The sequence below is a fragment of the Anas platyrhynchos genome, chromosome 3 (assembly GCF_047663525.1).
Source record: "Anas platyrhynchos isolate ZD024472 breed Pekin duck chromosome 3, IASCAAS_PekinDuck_T2T, whole genome shotgun sequence".
In the NCBI taxonomy this organism is placed as follows: domain Eukaryota; kingdom Metazoa; phylum Chordata; class Aves; order Anseriformes; family Anatidae; genus Anas; species Anas platyrhynchos.
In genome coordinates this window covers 26150062-26169400 of record NC_092589.1, presented here as the reverse complement: position 1 = coordinate 26169400, position 19339 = coordinate 26150062, and the positions used below count along the sequence as shown (strand labels likewise).

At 48.9% G+C, this 19339-nt stretch overlaps 3 protein-coding genes across 9 annotated transcripts in view; all 3 read left to right on the top strand.

The window, feature by feature from the left end:
* Positions 1 to 1018, top strand: part of SYT14 (synaptotagmin 14) — a 98009-nt gene extending 96991 nt beyond the window's left edge. For 2 of the 3 annotated variants that reach the window (XR_011808107.1, XR_011808106.1), the window contains one exon: positions 950 to 1018. Coding sequence is in view for 1 of the 3 variants with exons in the window: in XM_072035573.1 (XP_071891674.1) it covers positions 950 to 957 (8 nt within the window). In the remaining 2 variants the exon portion in view is untranslated. The remainder of the gene's footprint in view (positions 1 to 949) is intronic. The other variant, XM_072035573.1, reaches the window with a different exon arrangement.
* SERTAD4 (SERTA domain containing 4) lies at positions 999 to 15722 on the top strand. 5 transcript variants are annotated; one of them, XM_072035574.1, is made up of 4 exons: positions 999 to 1017; positions 8265 to 8490; positions 8834 to 8949; positions 12053 to 15722. In XM_072035574.1, exons 2-4 carry the CDS (start codon positions 8280 to 8282, stop codon positions 12791 to 12793), a joined length of 1068 nt encoding a protein of 355 aa, XP_071891675.1. In that variant the 5' UTR covers positions 999 to 1017; positions 8265 to 8279; the 3' UTR covers positions 12794 to 15722. The 5 variants fall into 5 exon arrangements, with proteins under 5 accessions (XP_071891675.1, XP_038031785.2, XP_038031782.2 ...); XM_038175857.2 differs by lacking the exon at positions 999 to 1017 and adding an exon at positions 5301 to 7193; XM_038175854.2 differs by lacking the exon at positions 999 to 1017 and adding an exon at positions 7340 to 7477.
* A 1546-nt stretch (positions 15723 to 17268) lies between these two features.
* The window catches only part of HHAT (hedgehog acyltransferase), a 207438-nt gene continuing 205367 nt past the window's right edge, over positions 17269 to 19339 (top strand). The window contains exon 1 of the mRNA XM_027452998.3: positions 17269 to 17461. Coding sequence (XP_027308799.3) covers positions 17284 to 17461 — 178 coding nt within the window. The 5' untranslated portion in view covers positions 17269 to 17283. The remainder of the gene's footprint in view (positions 17462 to 19339) is intronic.

The following is a 19339-nucleotide window of genomic DNA, read 5'->3' as shown; positions in this document are numbered from 1 at the left end:
ACTGTATTAATACTGTAGGCAAAGTGGAGATACAGAGTAATAAACAAGTGCTACCCCATATCTTCCTTTTTCTACTTTTTCAAAATTTGAGGACTTGTGTACTCATTGAAATCACGGGTGTTGCTGCACAATTTTGTTTAAACGACAGCAATCGCAAGTCCCCAGCCACAACTCACCCAAGCTAGAAAACTGCTGCCCTGGGCTTCGCAGGGCTTAGCTTAGGCATCCCCCAGCCCCCGGAGCTCTGATGTAGGCCAGGACCGTCCATGCACCATCCACATGGGGCTACACCACCCTCACAGTAATAAGAGTACTCCCAAAAAACGCAGTGAGAATGAAGGGCGCTTTTCAGTCCTAGAGGAAGAACCGCTGCTGTGCATCGCGGCGCTACTGCTCCCAGCCCCGATGAGGACAGGTGCCACAGAACAGATCACTACATGAAAATCAGAATAACTTCACGTTTTTTAACGCTACTTCCCAAGTAAAAGGAATAATCACTTTCTGTAGCACCATCTAAATAATTGAACGTCGATGCTAACAGACTATCTGTCCAAGTACAGTCAAAATCTGCCACATTTGCTTTTGCAATGACAAACTGTGCAGACGAGTGCTTTTCTTATAAATGTCTCTGATCTTACATTAACCCTCTCATTAATTCTGCTGTTTCATCACCTCAATTTCACTTGTACCAGACTTCTTTTTTTCTTCTCACTTTCCTTGGTTGCAAGGTTATTTTATACCGTATCAGTTTTTTATGTTATTTTGCCCTGGTTGTAAGAGATGGCCTTTCCCCTAGTTGTTACATCAATAGGTTGGAGTCACTGAACCAACTAGGTTTTATTTATTTATTTTTAAATAATATTTTAGGTCTGCACTGCTAAATGAAAAATAAATAAAACACTGTAAATTTTGATAAAATAGATCTGATTTTGTTTGCTTGCTTTTATAGATCAGTAATGCTGAATCTGAAGACCAGAGCACAGATAAGGAGACTGGAAGACAAGTAGGTGAAGTCAGGTTAGTAAGCGTTGATCTGAATGCTGTAAGTCTTAGGACAAAAAAAGATTTCAGTCCAATAAGAAGTTCCAGATCAAAATACAGTATTTCCTATTAACTGTAATTTGTGCCACTAGCCCAGCAAGCCTGTCTTGGGGAAGATGTCCCCAGAGTACAGAAATGAGTGGCTAATCCATTCCCACATGAAGTGTCCTGCTGGAAGAAGTGTTTGGTGGGCACTCGGTGAATTATAGGCTTGAGAAACGGCCTGGCAGTGCCAGAGACCATGAACCAGACACAAAACTTCCACTAATGCGGCCTTTAGTGTCTTAAGTAGGTTCCTGGCTGCCAGTCAGTATTAGGCATGCTGTAAAGGGACTTTCTAAAAAAAAATCTGACTCCAGACAGGGGTCCCTGTTTACTTCAGCTTGGTTTGGAGTGGTTAAATAGGATTTTGCAAAGGAAACGAAGGGGGGGGGGGGAAAGGGGAGGACGACCAGATTCTCTAAGTTGAAAGCCTTGTTTAGGTAGAACCGAGCTGCAAAGGAATTTGGTGCAAGATTTGCAGTTTTTGTTGCTCTTGTCTAACCAAATTTACATTTTCAAAACCAAAACAAACAAACCCCCAAAAGTAACATGAGTGAGCAGTAGCGCTTTTGGACGTGTGCATTACAAGTGATACAGAAAATACATTTGTGACTCAAAATTTTTAACAGCTGAGAAATAAATATGCAAAGCAGATTATTCTGTTTGCAGATGGTAATCCTGCCACACTGATTTTGCTCAGCTGTCTGATTTTCCAATGTCTGCATTCCTGGTTCCCAGGGTTCCCGGTTAAGAAATAAAATATGAGTCACGGGGCACGGTTACCTCCCGCACATCTGAACGGGTGTCTGAGAGCAGATTATTACAGGCTGATCCCGCCCCGCTGAATCCAGTGCAACGACAGGGGACTGGGGAAAATAAATAATTAAAAAAATCTGTTCCCTGCTCTGCCCCTCATTTTTACAGCTGTAGGGTGGAGGCACTTGCCAGCCCTTGTAAATCCCCTTGCAGTGAATCGGCTGCTGGCCCCCCGGGTGCTGCAGGCGGGGAGGGCAGGCGCTGCATGGCAAGGTGAGGCACGGCCTCATCCCCCCTCCTGCTCCCGGGGATGACTCAGGCAGTTATTAAAAATTTCCAGCTTCTAGCTAAAAATGGCACCAGGAGCTGTGCCCCAGAGGGCAGGAGGGGGGGATGTGAGATGGTTTATGCCGCTCCGGTCCCTGCTTCCTGACGTGCACGCGTGCACACACACAGAGCCGGTGCACGGCTCGAATGGGAGAAGTTTATTTTGCAGTAAGACGGGTGAGCATTCTGCTTCAGGCTTTTGCAAAGACTGGATCCAATTTTCAGAGCCTGTTGCCAATATTTGTGAGTCATTTCCTTGGAATCCTACCTTTGGTGTTTATTTCCCTTAGAAGGAAACTTGTAAAAGAATAATAATAGCAGTCATTCTTCGTGGAAAGTAGCACAGGGCACAGTGGCAGACAGCTCGCTCTTTGTTCCCAAACACTTCTCTGTTTGCTTTGTTTACCTTCTTCAGCAGACAGAAAGTGAAGAAGGCGATATAATTAACCCCATAAAACATCTAATTTATGATGCCAGTGACATGCGTGCGCTGCTGCACGGGAGCAAAAGTGAGCTGGGGAAGCGGTTTTTTTTGGTACCTCTTAAAGAACGAGAACTGCCTTGGGATTCGGGAAGTCTCCGCGTGTAACAGAAGGGCTTTGCTGCCTCAGACCAGCCCTAGTGGTGTAACCCCATCTTCTTCCTGACTTCATCACTGTAACAACACCTGGCCCCTGTTCAGTGCTGAGACCTGTTGCAGAGGGAAGCCCCCCAGAGGCGCACGGCCCCTCGTGCCTTGCCGCAGGAACACCGCTTACCCTGGGACACTGACCTGGTTTGGCAAACTGAGCTGGACCCTGGAGGGAGCTGTACTTGTATGGCAGAGCTACACAACCACCAGCGGGGTGGAGGTGGAGAGCATACGAGACATTTTGGCGAAGAACATTGGAAAAAAATATTTACGCTTATTGGAATAAATACCAGTGAGGCTTTATTGTTCTCCTAGAGCAGGCAGGACACACATGTTTCAGGAGGTGGCTGCAGTAAACTTAATGACACCTTTTTCAGATCTGTGGGGGGGGTGAGGAGGGGGGAAGAAACAATTTGTGAATTTATTTGCATTTTCTATACTTGAACAAGTTCTGGTGCAAACTGTAACTGCTACAACCACCAGTTAGGAGCTCGTTGCATACAGGCCCTCAAGAGCACCGGGAGGTGACGTACCTCCAAAGAAAGATATTAAAAAGGAAACCTCTGCTATCAGCACAGAAACCTTCTATAGAAACCAGAAGCAGAAGAAAATACAACTGCTAGGAATTCAAAAGATTACTTTTTTTTTTTTTTTAATCTGAAACTGTGCTTGCTAAGAAAACAGGGGAACTCTGACAAACCGGGACAAAGAAACTCCAGAAGGTTTTTATAGGACGAATTCTGTTGAAAATAATTAAAAGTAAAATATTTAGCGTGTGGGAATTGGGAAAGGCAGAGAAATATTTGCTTGAAATTCCATCCTGCAGAGGAGACACTAGAGCATCTGGATTTGTACCATTCAAGTTAGGAAAGAAGTTAAGGAACTGAAGATACCTTTGAAACACTTTCATGGAAAGGCTATATCTTGACACAAGTTCTGATTACGAGTCAATTCCCTTTCAGCTAAGCAGTAAGTCTGGTTCTTGAAGGCAAAAAAAAGAGAAGAGAAAAAAAAAAAAGAAAAACCAGCAGATTCCTTGAATTTCCCTGAAGTGAAGGCCAAGAAATACAGGGAAAAGCAGTGGGCTTGGCAGGCCTGTGGTTTATCTGTACTTCAGCAGGCTGAGGAGCGGAACTGACCCTGTTGGCACCCAGACCTGCCACCCAACCAGCCTGAGGACTCCAGACATCTGTAACCCTCTCGCTGCACCCTCACATCGCACCTACAGAGCTACAGGTGCTCCTGAAGCCAGGTGAGGCTGAAGCAGCAGAAAGTCATTACAGCCCGGAGCTGCACAGCCTCGTGGCCTCCTGCTGCCAGCTGCCCCTTGGAAGTCCGACTTCGGTTTCAGTTTAACTTCAGCACAACCCATGTGCCGAATGCACATAATTCTAGGTGCTTTTCCTCTTTACCCAGTGCTTGCAGCCTCGCTCTTCTCCTTGCCACCAGAGCCCTGGATGCAGGAATCGCCTTTGACTCTTCACTTTTGTTTACCATGACTTGATTTCCCCAGTGCACGGTGAGTCGGTGTCCCCAGCGTGCCCACTGCTTCCTCCAAAGCATTACCGCAGCTCCATGCTCACCCACCCAAAAGATTTCACCCACTTTCAATCAAGGCCCTCCTAATCTCCCATCTCTGTTTCTCACTTCCTCCTCCTTGAGCTCCAGGCCTATCGGCCAGCTCGATCTGCTCAGCCACAAGCTCCCACATCCTCTTCCCCATCCAGCGCTGTGGTCAGCGCCCAGCCTCCCCCCACCTCTCCGGCAGCAGGGTTTTAATTTCACACTCCAGGTTGTCACAGCCCTGCCCAAGCTGTCACCGCTCCACTGTTGTCCCTACGGGTGTCCTCATGCATCCACTGCTTCCCTCTGGAAGCCTCTGTGCCCTTCTCCATGATGTGGCTGCCCACAGGGCACCTGCCCTCCAGCAGGGAAGTTGGGGCCCCCAAATTGCGTGGCAGAGAGTAGGGAGTTAGCAGTGAGGTTAGCCTGGAACAGTGCATGCAGGGCACAGCTGGTTTTGCCACTTTTCATGCTCCTGCACTGGTCTGGGTGCTGGATTGTGGCTTTCCCTCCTCCTTTCCAGGTGCCACTTACTTGGTTAGGGTCTGGCTCTCATCCATGGGGGGACTCCCATCGCTTTTGTGGTGCGAATTTCAGATAATGCCAGGAAGGGAATAGTTACCAAGCTGATGGCAATTATATTTCTAAGCACGTCGGTCCAGATGTTAAGAGTGGCATCGTACAGCTAGGAGACGTTACTCTCTCCTTAAGCCACGTTGCCATGTACTGGGAATGCTCCAGAATATGTGCTGACTCTGCATGCAGAGCTTAGGTGCAAACCCAGGAGTTAGGAAAGGAATGGCTGTCCTAAATCTATTCCCCTGTCTTTCTTGATCTTGTAAGACCTGCAGCATTATGGTAACAGGCATTTTATATTTAAGTTTGTTTTTTTTTTTTTTTTCGAGGCATTCTGGAAGTGTATAAAAAGCCCTTTTCACTGACATCGCATCAGGCTTGTTATAATGTGAATGGCATCATTACAGTTCTCTCATTAACATCATAATGGCTCTGGAGGAATAGTGAGCAAAAACCCAGCAAATGGAGTAGAGCAGCAACGCGTAGTAGTCTTGCTGTGTAAAGCTGCGTACGGAAAAAGTTTGACGTTTTAACCTTCGGGCTGCTGCATGTGCCTCAGGGTGTCCTCGCACTGCGTGCATTTGGCTGGCAAAATGGAAAAATTGTGGTAGCCTAAGGATGGAGGGCTGGGTTCAATAAAGAGCCCTGCCTGGCTTCCATGCCACTGAAGCCCACACAAGGCTCCCAAATGGCTTTTTCAAAAATTGAATCCAGCCCCGACTGTCAACCTTTCGCTGTAATTTTGTATAGTAAATGCATTGTATGCTCAAATGTACATCTTTCATCCTTTATTTCCAGTGGTGTTAATGGAAATGCAACAATGCGTGTGCTGTTCGGCAAAGTCTCATTGAAATGAATGGGATTTTGGATGAAATCCTTCCATTGCATACGATAATGTATTATAAATGGGCTGGGCTTATGGCTGGGGGATGATGTGATCTGGCTCTCGTTCTGGCTCTGACACTGATTTGCTGTGTGACTTCTGGCAAAATGCTCAGGAGGGGATTTTGCTGCCTGTAACGGGGAGAAACGGCACGGCAGCTCCCGGAGCAAAGCCAGAGGTCCTGTTTCTGGGCTAGGTGCAGCCACAGTGCCTCAGAAACATCCCCTCGTGCTTCAGGCTCTCGGTTCTGCGGTGTCCAGCATCACCTTGCAGGAGGCTGACTGCTGACGTGCTGCGTCCCCGCAGCTCCCTTCCCACTCATTTGCAGCAGCTGGCAGTGAGCGCTTCTGAAAATCAAACAAGAGCAAATAGCATGCCCGGCGTCAGGAGCCTCTTAAAAAGGCTGGTTCTCTGCTTCTCTGCGCCGAAGCAATTCCTCTGCTACAAAATGGGGCTTATTTTGTAGCTGAGTGCCACCTCTGCAGCTTTGTAAAGCACGCCCAGACCCACAAGCTCAGTTTGGGGTTTTGGTTTTCCTTTTCTTTTTTCCTCCTCGGGAAGCTCTATTATTTATGCCTTGGTTTTATTCCATTTGGAAACACAGCGAATGTGCGTGGACAGTAGCTGTTTATGGAAGTTAACTGGCCTGCCTCTATTAATTTTGCATGTTGTAAATAGCAGAAGCAGTTCATTTACTTTACAGGCTGTCCAGAGAAGTCAGTTTTTTCGAGATAAATCAGCAGCAGTGTGCAGAAGGCATCCCAACACTTCCTTCCTTCCTTCCTTCCTGTGTGTTTCTGCTTAAGCGCAGAAAGACTTACTTGTGATGAAATATGGTAACAAAATGCGCGGTCGACAGCTCTGAGTCCAATTTTGTTCTCATAAAAGAATTCCACAAAGGGATGCTGAACTCATTAGGAGCAAAGAAATCCTGACTTTCCCAGCGCAGCGGTGAGTTTCTTCCAGCCCTTACTCTCCAAGGACAGCACTGAGTGTTGACATCAGGCCAACATCGGAAGATTGATGTCTCCCTGGGAGCGATTCCTCGGCGCAGATTAACGAGGAGAGTCCATGGGTGCTTTCTAAAGGCAGCGCAATCTTTTCAGCCACGAAATGCATGACTTTTGAGCTGGTTCTCAGCTGTTTCTTTTGGCCCTGACCCACTTGTGGTTTCGAGCAGTCTTTCCGTGCGTCGGGACTCAGCTGGAAACAGAAGGTGTGGGGGATAAATGCAGGACCTCGGCTGTGCCACGGGTGACCTCCCTGGTGGCTCGTCATTCCCTGCCTCGTTCTTTCTTTGCCCAGGGAAAGCAAGAGGGCGTTAACGTGCGAGAAAATGTCAGAGGGTCTCACCTAGGGCACGTTACCTTGCTCGTAAGCGAATTTTAAGCTACAAAATAATACATCGATGAGGAGGAAGGGGCTTTGGCATCTTTCAGTACATATGTGGGGTGGCCTTTACTGGGGTGGAAGGCTGGGGGATTTCAGCCCGCTTCCCTTCCTCTCCCATTTTCTGCCTCGGTGGGGCGCAGGGGGGCAGCCCCGCGGGTGCGGGAGCCGAAATCCCGAGCCCAGCAGCAGCCCCGTGCATCCCTCCCGGACTTGGGGAAACCAAGCGGCAGATGTGGATGGTTTATTTTCCTCCCTCTTCTGCTGCGGTTTGTTGTTTTAATTTTGTTTTTATTTTTTATTATTATTATTATTATTTTTTGCCTCTAGCTGGTACCGCAAGCCAGCGCTGGGATCCCACCTGCCCACCTGCGGGCCTTCCTCCGGGGGGGCTGCGCGAAGGGGAACCGCATCCCTCTTCCTCGGGGAGAGGAGGAGGAGGAGAAGGAGGAGGAGGAGGAGGAGAGGGAGGGAGGGGCCGGCTCTGGGCGCATTGTTCCGCGCTCTCTGCCAAGAAGTGGGTGGCTGCGGGCTCGTCCCCTGCCCCTCGCTCAAACTTTGCTCCCTCCGGCGCCGGGGGGCGGCCGGCCCCGACCCCCCTCCTGCTCCTCCCGGTGCCGGGCTGCGGCTCCCGGCGGGGCAGAGCCGGGCAGAGCCAGCTGCGGAGGAGGAGGAGAATGGGCAGCGAGTGAGCCGAGCCGGGCAGCGAGTGAGCGGGGCGGGACGGGACGGGACGGGACGGGACGGGGATGGGGTCCGGGATGGGGTCGGGGTCGGGGCCGGGGGCGGCGGAGGGAGCGGGGCCCCCGCGCCCTTTGTGGCAGAGGGCTCGGCTCCTTCTCCGGCCGCGGGAAGGCAAAATAATCATAGTGTAATAATAGTGCGGACAGTAATAATAATGATAATATTAATACGATGATGATGATGGTAACAGTGCAGAGAGGCGCCCGGCAGGAGGGCGGCCGGCCAGCAGGAGGGGTGCCCGGGGTGTCGGGGGTCTGCAGGGGGTGCCGGGGGTCCTGGGGCCGGGGTCTCACGGCGCCGCTTCGCTCGCAGGATCCGGCCCCCGCCATGACCCTGGTGCTGCCCATGCAGCGGCTGGGCCGCCCCAGCGCCGCCGAGGGAGCCGCCGACCTCGCCGCCTACCGAGCCCTCTGGGAGCCGCCCGCCTGCGGCCGCACCGCCACCGCCACCGGCACCGCCACCGCCACCGCCACCGGCACCGGCACCGCAGCCCCCGGCACTGCTCCAGCACCGCCAGCCACCGGGACCCCCTCTTCAGGTAGGTCCCGTCCCGTCCCGTGGCTCCCCGTCCCGTCCCATCCCGTCCTGTCCCGTCCCGTGTGCCCCCCGTCCCATTCCGTGGACCCTCGTCCTGTCTCATCCCATTGCCCCTCATCCCGTCCCGTCCCATCCCGTGTGCCCCCTGTCCGGTCCCGTGGCCCCCAATCCCATCCTGTCCCATCCCGTGTGCAACCCGTCCCGTCCCGTCCCGTCCCATCCCGTCCCCTCTCCCCACTCGCAGCCCCGGCAGCGGGCTCCCCTCATCGGGAAAAAAAGGATTTGGGTTGGAGGACCTCCGGCAAACCGTGTGTCGTTTGTCCTGTCTGATTTATTGCCCGCAGGATCGCATTACAGGGGAATTTCAGATCCTGTAGCGACATCCAAGATCACATACTTTAAAAGGAAATATGTGGAAGAAGAGGATTTCCATCCACCGCTCGGCAGCTGTGCGCATAAAGTATGTTTTCTCATAGCCGTTATTTTCACCCCGAGTTTCAGAGGCTTAGCACCAGCCATTGACCCGGTTCCAGAAGGCTGAAATACTCTGCTGAAATTAGGGGAGCAATCCAGCTGTTTGCCCAGAAACAAATAGTTGTCGCTTGCTCACATTTATTGTTTTATTGTCAGCAAACTGCCTAGGAAGCAAAGGCGTTTCTGTATTTATAACAACTCTAAGTGTCAATGCTCAGAATAACTTTTTTTTTTTTTCTCCAGATTCTTTTGTTCTTAGATAGTTTATACCATGTGTACAGAAGCAGTTCTGTAGAGTTTGAACACCAGAAATGAAGAACAAACGTAAATAAGAAGGGCCCACAATTCCCTATTCACTACGAACTTTTTCCAGGGGAGAAAATAACAGCAGCAGGTTCCCTGTGCCCCAGAAGGGCTAGAGAGCCTCTGGAGAAGCAGAATGATTCGAAAAGGGAGTACAAGCTCCTCTGGTATTTAATCCTGTTTATTAAAAAGCTAATAACTCCGAAAGAACAGATTAGTAAGTGAAAGAATTTTTTTTTTTTTTTTTTTTTTTTTTTTTAACGAAAGCCATCAAGGGAGGGATTAGAGCAGCCGTTTCCCAGACCGGTGAATACATAAATTGAAATCTGACTTTTTTTCTGGGAGACGTGGTGCTCTTGTTCACCAGGGGTGCAGCCCTGTGAGGAGCCCAACACCAGGACTGACGTGCTTGAGGACATCCCGTGTCCTGGGACACCCCCGGGACATCCCCCTGCCTCGCAGCATCCCGCCGGGCCCCAGTACTGCCCCATCACTGGTGCAGGTGGAGAGGACAGGACGCGCCCCACTCTGCTGGAAGCCCTGCTCACAGAAGGTGGCAGTGCCACCAGAGCCCCGGAGATGGACACTAAAACAGGCCGAGGCACAGAGCACTGAGGCTCCTCCATGACCTTTCCCTACACTGTGGATGCAACCTCCTGGGAGGAGCGCGGGGTGTGGTGCCTCTCCCCTGCCATGGTGCTGGGTGGGGAGGTCAGCCCCAATGGATCCTGCTGCCCCGGAGGAGAAGCAGGCCGTAACACCAAGCTGGACCTTAGAGCAGCCAAAGGAATTTTCAGCTATGAAGAGCCTCGGCTGGGGATAAGGGATTGACCGGCAGGTGGAAAACTGCCCTGCCACTAACTCCAGAAGGTGCTTGGTCTGCACCCAGAGCAATGAAGAGAGAGCAACGAGTGTGGCGAAAAATGGCCCCCGTTTAGTGAGTGTGTCTCCCACGTGTCACGTCACGCCTTTCTCTGATTTCAGCCAGGTTTTTTCCTTGGATAGATTGGTGGATTTTTTGCATCAGCGATTAGTTTCCTCACAAAGCGGAGGAATCACTGCCTGTCCCTTTCTAACAGCACCAAAAAGCGCTGTAGAGGTGCTGGCGAGAGAGGCCTGTCTCAGACTCCTGAGCTGTTGTAGACGCCTATCCTGCCAGAAACCCTGGGCAACCTGGCCCTGCTGTCCAGCACAGATATCCTCCCTGCTTTGCAACCCAGAGATCTGGGGGAGGGAGGATTCTCCCCAGATTATTTTGAATTTTGTACGCTTTCTGTGCCTCCTCTGCCCATCAAGACTCTCAGATGGGTTGTCCCGTAGGCCCCAGAGCCCACCTCCAGGGCTGCTGGTGACCACTCATGGGAGAAGGCCTCTGATGACTGGTTCCTGCTGGTGGCTCTCCAGGACCTATCTCCGGGATGATCCTCTCACGCTCGAGGCTTTTATGGGTTCCCTGTCAGTTACTACAGCATGTGTAAAGGACGCAGGTTAACCTGTAGGGTTAATATGGTTTAAAATGGGTCTTTTATTACAAAGAACTATTCTCTCTAACAAAGAAGAGCTTCAGCTGTGAACTTGCTTGGAAACATGGCCAATTTTTGTTTTTACGAGGCGCTGTGCTGCTTCTGAGCCCTGCAGCCAGGCCCAGGCTGTGGAAAGAGCTGGAGGGCTGAGGAGAGCTGAATGGATGTGAAAAGCAGCTGTGCTTTAAGCGCTTTCAGTCCTCATAGCTACGACTTCCACTCTGCAAAAATGCTGTAACCATGTGGGAAAGGGAAGAATGATCAAGCCACAGATGGGGGGGATTTAGAGCAGCCTCTCTTTGTGCTGTGCTTCTCTCCTCCTACACAAACCAAATTCTTACTAAAAATGAAAATTAGTTAATGCTGCTTACAGTAGCGTGCATTACCCCCTCTCTATTTTGATTCCCAGGGTAGCGATTACAGTGCAGAGCCCGGGGCCTCCCGGGGGCAGTAACCTGCTCCTGCTGCCAGTGCTGAGAAAGGGAGTCCTGGAAGGACCATGGCAGGGGGAACGAATCTGCGGGCTCCCGGCCAGGATTTCTGCAAATCCCCATCCCCTCTTCGTTTCCTGACCTTGTCCCTGCCTACCCGCGTTCCCACCAGTCCCGTGGAGCGCAGGGTGTAGTGTGCGGGCCAGCAGCTGCTCTCCAGATGCTGCAATGCTTTGAGATGGGTTTTTCCCTGCCTCCCTCCCTGCTTGCGTTTTTGTACACAAGAGCAGTGGTCGAGAGCATGGCATATGGAGGCCTCCTGGCTGGAGGGCCTCTCCCGCTGGCGGTGGATAAGCTGCTCTGGCACTTGCTGCCGGCCGTGTCTCACAAACCTCTGGCGGCCCATGCTGCAGAGAGGCCGCACAGAGGGACCCTCGCCTGGCTTCAGGGCTCTGTAAAGCCCCACAGGGGATGGGATTGGGTCCGCTTACATCAAAGAGCCCCCCATGACTGGAGCAAAACTGCACTACAAATTTATGATTCAGCCCCAGATGCAAGTAAAGAGCCAGATTGGGATTTCACTCTCCCATCCTGGGTTTGTGCCTCTGGATGTGTAACGGGGTTACACCTCAGCCTGGGCTGTTCTGTGGGCAAGAAAAAGCAGGTCCCCAGTCATGCGGGTGTGCACAATGGGAAGCCACTTCTAGGTGCTTGAGAAAGAGAACGAGAAAAGCAGTGGCATGGAGTGAATACTGTGTTTCATTTTCTTTCTCTTGCCTGGAGCAAAACCGTTTGACTTCACTTCTGTATCTTCTGTCTTTTGCATTTTCAGACAATCTCGGTGTTTGAGGAACGGGCCCATATTCTTTACATGTCTTTGGAAAAGCTGAAGTTCATTGACGACCCCGAAGTCTACCTGCGGAGATCCGTCCTCATCAACAACTTAATGAAGCGAATCCACGGAGAAATCATCATGCAGAACAACTGGTGCTTCTCCGCTTGCTCCTTCGGTGGTGCCTCGCCACAGGAGTGGTTCGTGCCTCAGGACTGTCCGTACAGAAAACGTCTCCGCATGGCCAAGGAGGAGTACGAGAAGCTCCACACGTGCTGCTTCTATCAAGAGTGCGGCAGTCACTATTTAAACCTACCCTACTCGGTCAGTGCCAGTACGGAAAACACTTCCTCCTCTTCCTCCTCTTCCTCCCCCATTTCTTTGCCCAGCTGTTCCCAGCAGGTGGATTATGACATTGGCAGTGCCCCTACTTACAGGAGCGACGACCAGATACCTGCTAACGAAATATTCGTCACCAATGCCAGGCCTCACGGTAATCAGGAAAAGGCAAAATTTGCTGACGAGAAGGGCAGTAATGAACCTGAGCGAGACAGTGCCCCCCTAAACTGTGAACCTGTAAGAGGCACCCATGCTCTCGAATGTAAAGGCAAATTTTATGACTATTTTGAGACTGGATGTAATGACAAGAGTAACGTAAGTGAATCTTGGAAAAAATCCTTAAGGAAAAAGGAATCTTTACCAAGTAATAAAATGTGCTGCAGCAAAGGAAGTAAAATATGAGGCATCTTTCTTGCTCCCTTGAAGCATGCGCAGCATGTTCATTTGTCTATCAGATTTTTATTTTGAATGGATTTTTTATAGTTTTCTACAAATGATACAATCATGCCACAAACATTACATGTAGTTCTAAATGACTGGAGAGCAGATTGCGGAGAGCGTCGCTATGATCTGCATCAGCGGGCTATTTATAAGTATGGAGACTATCATAAAGAACGCAGTTGCGTTACCGCTTAGCACTATAGTCTGTGCAGCTATGGTGTAGCTTTTGTTACTGAAAATACCAATCAGCCAGATGGGGAAAACATATCGTTTTATACATCCCCGCCCCCAAGAAGTCTGCCATTAATTAAGAAGAACCTCCATTCTGTTTACTAAGGAATTAGAAGTCTGGTAAACAAATTGATGCTACCAGCAAGGGTGATGTGCTCCTTGTAACTCGGTGTTTGTTCTGACAAAGGACTGGCTATGTGGACTGGGAATAAACCATCCTTACATTTTGTATTGATACTTCTGAATTCCTGGATTCAGCATCTCGTTCAACTGACAAAATGGGACATAGCATAAGGAAATAACCTGTTTACGGGATCTTAATCAGAAACACAACATGCAGCTCAAGTACTTGCACGTTTTCACCTCGGCTGTAGTAACTAATGAGGCTTGTTGTTATACAGGGCAGGTTTTTTTTTTGGTGCCTTACTTTTTGTCTTAATTTTTGCCAGCGTGAAAATTAAGTATAAATCGGTGATACAGCAGGGATTTAACCTAAGCAGAGGAAAACAAACAAACAAACAACACAACAACACAGGGTGGATCAATATTATTAGAAACCTTTAACCTTTGAAGTACTGAGTTCAACTTCCTATTCAAACATCTCTGTTCTTCCTTTTTGATGCTCAATTGCTTTTTGATTTGCCATCCTTAGGAAGGGATTTAAGAAACAATAGAGAGATGTCTCTTGTAAACAAGCATTCGATGCTTGAGTGTTTCTATGGCAACTGTCTGTTGCTGGGGCTCTTTTATTTCCTTCTTCGTATAATGAAGTTCATGAACCAGTGGCATGTTTTATACTTTATTCTGTTTCGCATAATTCCTCTCTTTTAGATTGCAAAAGCATGCGGGAGTTTTTATATTACTTTTGCTGTTGATTTAAAAAAGACAACAACAGAAAACAAAAAGCACAATGATAGTTAATCAATAATGTGGCGATAAACATGATTTTATCTGAATGAATGTAAGGGTTTTAATTTTAAAAAAGAACATTTTGGAGAAATGAGCTGAGATTTCAGCGGCTAAGGACAACATTTAGTCATCCCTAGGCAGATTGATTCCAAAAGTGTGCTGTTTAAAATGCCCAGAAGGCATTTGTCGGTGTTGGACAGAGAGTATTGTGGGTCTTAGATCTACCAAATTAGTTAGTTCCCACAGTCCCCATAACAACCTGCAGGATGTGCTTGGCAAAGTAGCCACATCCAAGCCACAGCGGACTCATAATAGCTGCCTGTTCCCACAGCATCACGCATCCAAGGGACACCTTCCCACCTCAGTTTGTGTCCAGCAGGTGACATTCACCTCCACATAGGCACCCAGGGGTCCCGGCCCTGGGCTGTCTCTGGAGAGGTGCTGGAGCCAGGTCTGTGGGTTGCAGTTGATCTGGGCAGCTTGCAGAGCACCAGGGCTTCACAGCTCAGCCGGGGTCCTGCTGGGCCGTGGTTATGTTGGGCAGCATGCACACCCCATGGTCAGGTTTGCAACCCAGGCAGCTTTTATGAATTAAGTGCAGTGGTCGCAGGAAAAAGGTCTCCCCTCCCAGCCAAGGTGACCCCAGGAGAACATCTAGGACATAACTCAGTGATAACCTTCGCACCGTCGTGTGAGTGGGAACTGGCAGGTGTTTAAGGGTTATCGCTGTGAAGAATGACAGATAAAGAAAGTGCAAATCCCACCTGATTTCTCCAAGACAGAAGCTTTTTTATTAATAATAATAATATTAAATATAGATCTCATTCATACAGTGTATGAGTAGGATCATCATTTAGACATTTGTCCACAAGGACCAATTTTTAAAAAAACTGATTTTTCTTGTGTTATACCCAGATAGTCTAGTAATGTCTGCTCTTTTCCAATATTTGATAAACACTTGATGTTTTAAGCTTAAATATTAGATGCTTGTATACTAATGTGTTGTTGTAGTAAAGTGAGATTTCCTTGATATATATTTATTAAAATGACCAAAATTCATTTTAATTTTACATCTCCAATGGCTGCTGGATCCTTTCCTCGTGTTTCCCTCCCTCACCCAAGGAAATACCATTCAATCCAGCTGCTCTGGTGCTGAAGAGGTTATGCAGCAGTCAACTCCTGCACCTCAGGTGGAGGCCAGGATGGAGCCCAGCCTCACCTGGGTTTCAGGGACCTTCAGACCAGTCTAATGGGTTTCCTTGTTCAGTTTTGTTTTGATCTGTGGCATGTGGAGAGTGCAAACCAGACAGATAGGCCTTTTCCCCATTGCATGCCCCAATACCAGGAGTATTTTGCTACTAACATAAATTGACAAGAAACACTTCTTTTCCAAGATGCTATTAATGCCTCTCATCCGCGTCTCCCCTGCGTAACTACTAAATGAATGCTCCTGAGCGTGTTGCTGGTCTATCTGCCTGAAGAACTGGACAGAAGAGCTTATCTCCACAGTGAATGTTTTACCCCCTGCAGGAGACACTTTGCTGCTGGAGTGTAACACTACAGAGCACTGTGCTGTTCACCAGGCTAATCCCCGCTGATAAAGGTACATCCCTAATATATAGAAAACAAACAAACAAAAAACGATATTTCTGTTGTCAGGTCTATTTTAATGTCATTATGGACAAAAGTGTTATTTTATTTTCAAGGATTTCTTTCCACCAGAAAATACAGAACCATGTGTGGAAATGCATAGTTCGTCTGAGTTGAAAAATTGTGCTCCTTTTCCAAAACGTGGTGTAATATCGCTGCGCTTCATATATACTTAATACTTTTGGTAAGGTTTTGCTATTCTTACTGGACTAGCTGAAGCATGGAAACAGTTTGGCATGGTTATCTGTGCAGCCCCAGCACACCGGTAGCCTCAGTTGGCGCTGGTTTGCAATGCCAGCATGGCAGCTGGCTCCATAGAGAAAACAAACGTGGGCTGAGCAGCAGCAATGAAGTGCTGCTTTCAGGCCTGCAGGCATTAGCTGTGGTAAAGAGGTGTTTTCCACAGTCCATCCTCCAGCGCTCCTCCATCCACCCTCCTCTTTCGTCTCGCACCTCACCACCTGTCCTTTTGCTGAAGACACGCGATGCTGCTGGGGCGATGTGCTGGGCTCAGAGGTGCAGCATGGTCTGGAGGGGCATTAAACAAATTAGCTAGGCTTCAGGGCATCTCACCACTTCGTGTGCCTCCGGAGGCCCGTGCCAGTTGTGGCCCAAGCAGCCGAATGGCCCTGCCAGCTGCCAGCCCTGGGACTGTGCCATGGCAGTGACCTGGTGATTGAGGGTTGCCAGTTGAAGCAGGGCGTGAAGGTGATTTCTGGTCTGCCTTCCTCTCATGCCCTTTCACTGGCTTCTTGAGATAAAGGCAACAGCCAGAGGTGTGACAGATGCGATTGCTGCTTACTAATGCCAGCAGCCTTGATAAAATGTGTTTTGTAAGTTTTCTCAGAAAAGAGCTGGTCACATTAGATAAAGGGTTAAGCTGCGGCAGGGAAAGGATTTCATCTGGTGTTTTATTTGGTGAATGTGATTCTCATGTTCCCAGAGACTTAACCTGTGCAGCCTCGCAGGCAGGGGCTGCCCTGGCTGCACGGAGGAGTCTTTTGGGGCTCCTCAGCACTGGTATGAGCTTTTCGACAGCCACATGAAGCACCCCGGGGGCTTCTCCTGGCAGGGTGCATGCAGCTGGCTGGAAGAGCGCAGCTGGGGCCGCGCTGCAGAGGATCCTGGTGGAGATGCCGGGAGATGCGAGTCTTCCGCAAGGCATCCCGTGTAACAGCCAAGCCGCTCGGTCACAGCCGCCTGGAATACACAGTAATTTCCTGTGTTTTTTCAATCTCACTTTAACTTCTCTGGCAGATGGGGAAAGATGACTAAACCGAGGGAGTTTACAAAAGTTCGTCTTGTGGTGTTTGCAAACTGTCTCTGTGAGGTCCATTTGCTCTAATGTAAACACTGCCATGGCAGGGTGCCTAGTGCCTTTGCAGCAGCTAATCCTGCTCAGCTGAAGGCTGATAATGCAAGGTATACACCAAAGGCCTGGTCTGCATGGTGAACCGAACACAAATCACCCCTGGGGCTGAGGGGTGTTAGGAGGAGACCTTCACTCCTCTCTTGGCTCTCCACAGAAAGTGTGAAGCAAAGCAGCTGTGGCTGCAAGATCAGATTGAATTCACCACTGAGCCTCAGTGGCTTTCTGTGTCGGGGGGCTGTGGGCAGGTGTGGAAGGTTGGATTCAACTCCAAGGCTGTAGTCATGCAAAAATGGTTGCACCTGGGGCTGTAGTTGGCCTGCTGCTGCTGCTCTCCCTAGTCTATAAGTCATGTAAAGGAAGCAAATGCAGCCTTGGGGAAGGTGGAGTTTCAGTTCCTCTGCTTTGCAAAAGTGGTGCAGACTGTGAAGTACGTGAAGCCTTCTCACCAGATCCAGCTGAAAAACCAGGTAGGCAAGTGCTTAACTACTTTTAATCTTTGTGCTTAGTTTTCCCTCTGATGAACATAGGGAGTGCGAGGAGAAGTCACAGATGTGTGGTCTGCGTGTGCTCAGAAGCATGCTTACTTAGCAAAAACAAACAAACAAAAAAGAACCAACCCCAACTAAAACCCCAAAACAGTGAGCTGCTGAATTTGAAAAACAACTTATTTCCCAAGGCTAGCAATTCCTCTCAATTAGTACAGCATCATTGTCCAATTTACTGCAGAGAGCATCTAATCTGTCATGCTGGGACTGCAGAAACAAGATAAATGGTCTGTCTGATCAAGGTCACTTCATTTGCTTCTACCTCTTGCAGTGGTATTTTCCCTGTGGAATAGCCTGCCAGGCTCATCTTGCTGTACCGTGGGCTGTCTGCCTCCTGAAATAATTAAAGGCTCTGGCAGTTGTGGAGGAGGTGACAGGATAGCAGGGGCTGGTTACTGTGCCTCCTCCAGGGAAACCTGACCCACAGCCATCAGGGCTGTGCTTCTCCAGCGAGCACAGCGGGGCCTTCCAATGGCATTTCCACCGTCTGCTCACCCCATCCTGTTTCTAATGCAGCATTTTCACCCGTAAGGTGTGACTGATGTCCAGTGCTTTCTGCTGGCTGTTGCAGCAGGGTGAGGGGTGATGAGCCCCTCAGCTGGCATGAGATGATGATGTGCCAATGATTGGCGGAGAGGTTGTGCCCAGTCTGATCCGCAGGCTGCCCACAGCTCTGGTTGTTGGTGGTGATTTTGTGTTTCCTCGCCTTGTTCTCAAAGCAGGGTTCAAATGGCAGTTGCCCCTTTCCACCCATGCAGTGCAGGACTGGCCGCTCTGCTTGTTACAGGAAGCCTCTGTCTCTGGAAATAGGAGATGAGTAACAAATTATTTTCAAATCCAGTTGTGCTATATTCATCAACCTTAAAAATCCATGTAATTTTTTGCCTCCATCCATTGCTTTTTTGAGACAAGATCTTCTATACTCACTTATGTGACTAGGCCCCACCTTTTAGCCATATTCTCTCAGTCATACGGCTGCCGTGGGCCCTTCATTCCTTTGAGTGAAGTCGTAGAGTTATGGCCCAAAATGCCATTGCCCTTTATGTTACAAATCATCAGAGTATGCATACATTGTATTGCTACCCTCAGAGTGTAATGTACTTTAAGTGCTACGTTTTTCCAAATTTATCCTTCATGAGTCTCAAAAATGTATGACCAAAATGACCTACATTTCTCAATTTCTGGTATAATTTACATGAAAATAGTTTGAGTAAGTTTTTGATCTTGAGCAGCCTACGTTGTACCTTTGGAGGCCGAATGCCCTTTGTTCTTTCTTTGACCCCTTCCTTTGCTTGACAGCTTGGATTCTGGTTTACCAGCAGAGTAATTAGTGTAATAGTGGCAAACTTTGTGCTTGCTGTGAGAAGTAAGATGCATTATGTTTGCAGTTGTGAAACATACTTTCACTGTAGAATTGCTCCACTACAGAAACCCCAAAATAGCCTGTATAGTCATCAGTCATGAGGAAAATCTTAAACTGTGAGTAAAGGTTAAGCTACTGTCAGATCATTCCCCTTATTCCGCATGCAGGCTGAGGTGAGGATTTTTACAGTGTGAGTTTATTTGCCCATTGAAAGTGCTCCTTCTGCTAATTCTGAGGCTTAAAGATGACGATTGAACGTCAGCTTTTGAGGTATTTCACCAGTGACCATTACAAAAAAGATCTTTGGGTAATGAGCTTGCCCCACATTCCCAATGGTCTTTGGAGCCTCTTAAGTTGCCAGAAGCTCCCAGTAGTCAGTTCCCTTCCAGCTGCCAAAGATCCTTTTTCCCTTTGAATATTTCCATGTGCTATGCATA

What these genes read in the sequence shown, in the direction of transcription:
- SERTAD4 (XM_038175854.2), top strand. Translation starts at nt 7,442, where the DNA reads ATGTGGATGGTTTATTTTCCTCCCTCTTCTGCTGCG. An exon ending in TTCCTCCCTCTTCTGCTGCG is followed by an intron (nt 7,478 to 8,264) that starts GTTTGTTGTTTT and finishes CTTCGCTCGCAG; the next exon opens with GATCCGGCCCCCGCCATGAC. An exon ending in TCGGCAGCTGTGCGCATAAA is followed by an intron (nt 8,950 to 12,052) that starts GTATGTTTTCTC and finishes TTGCATTTTCAG; the next exon opens with ACAATCTCGGTGTTTGAGGA.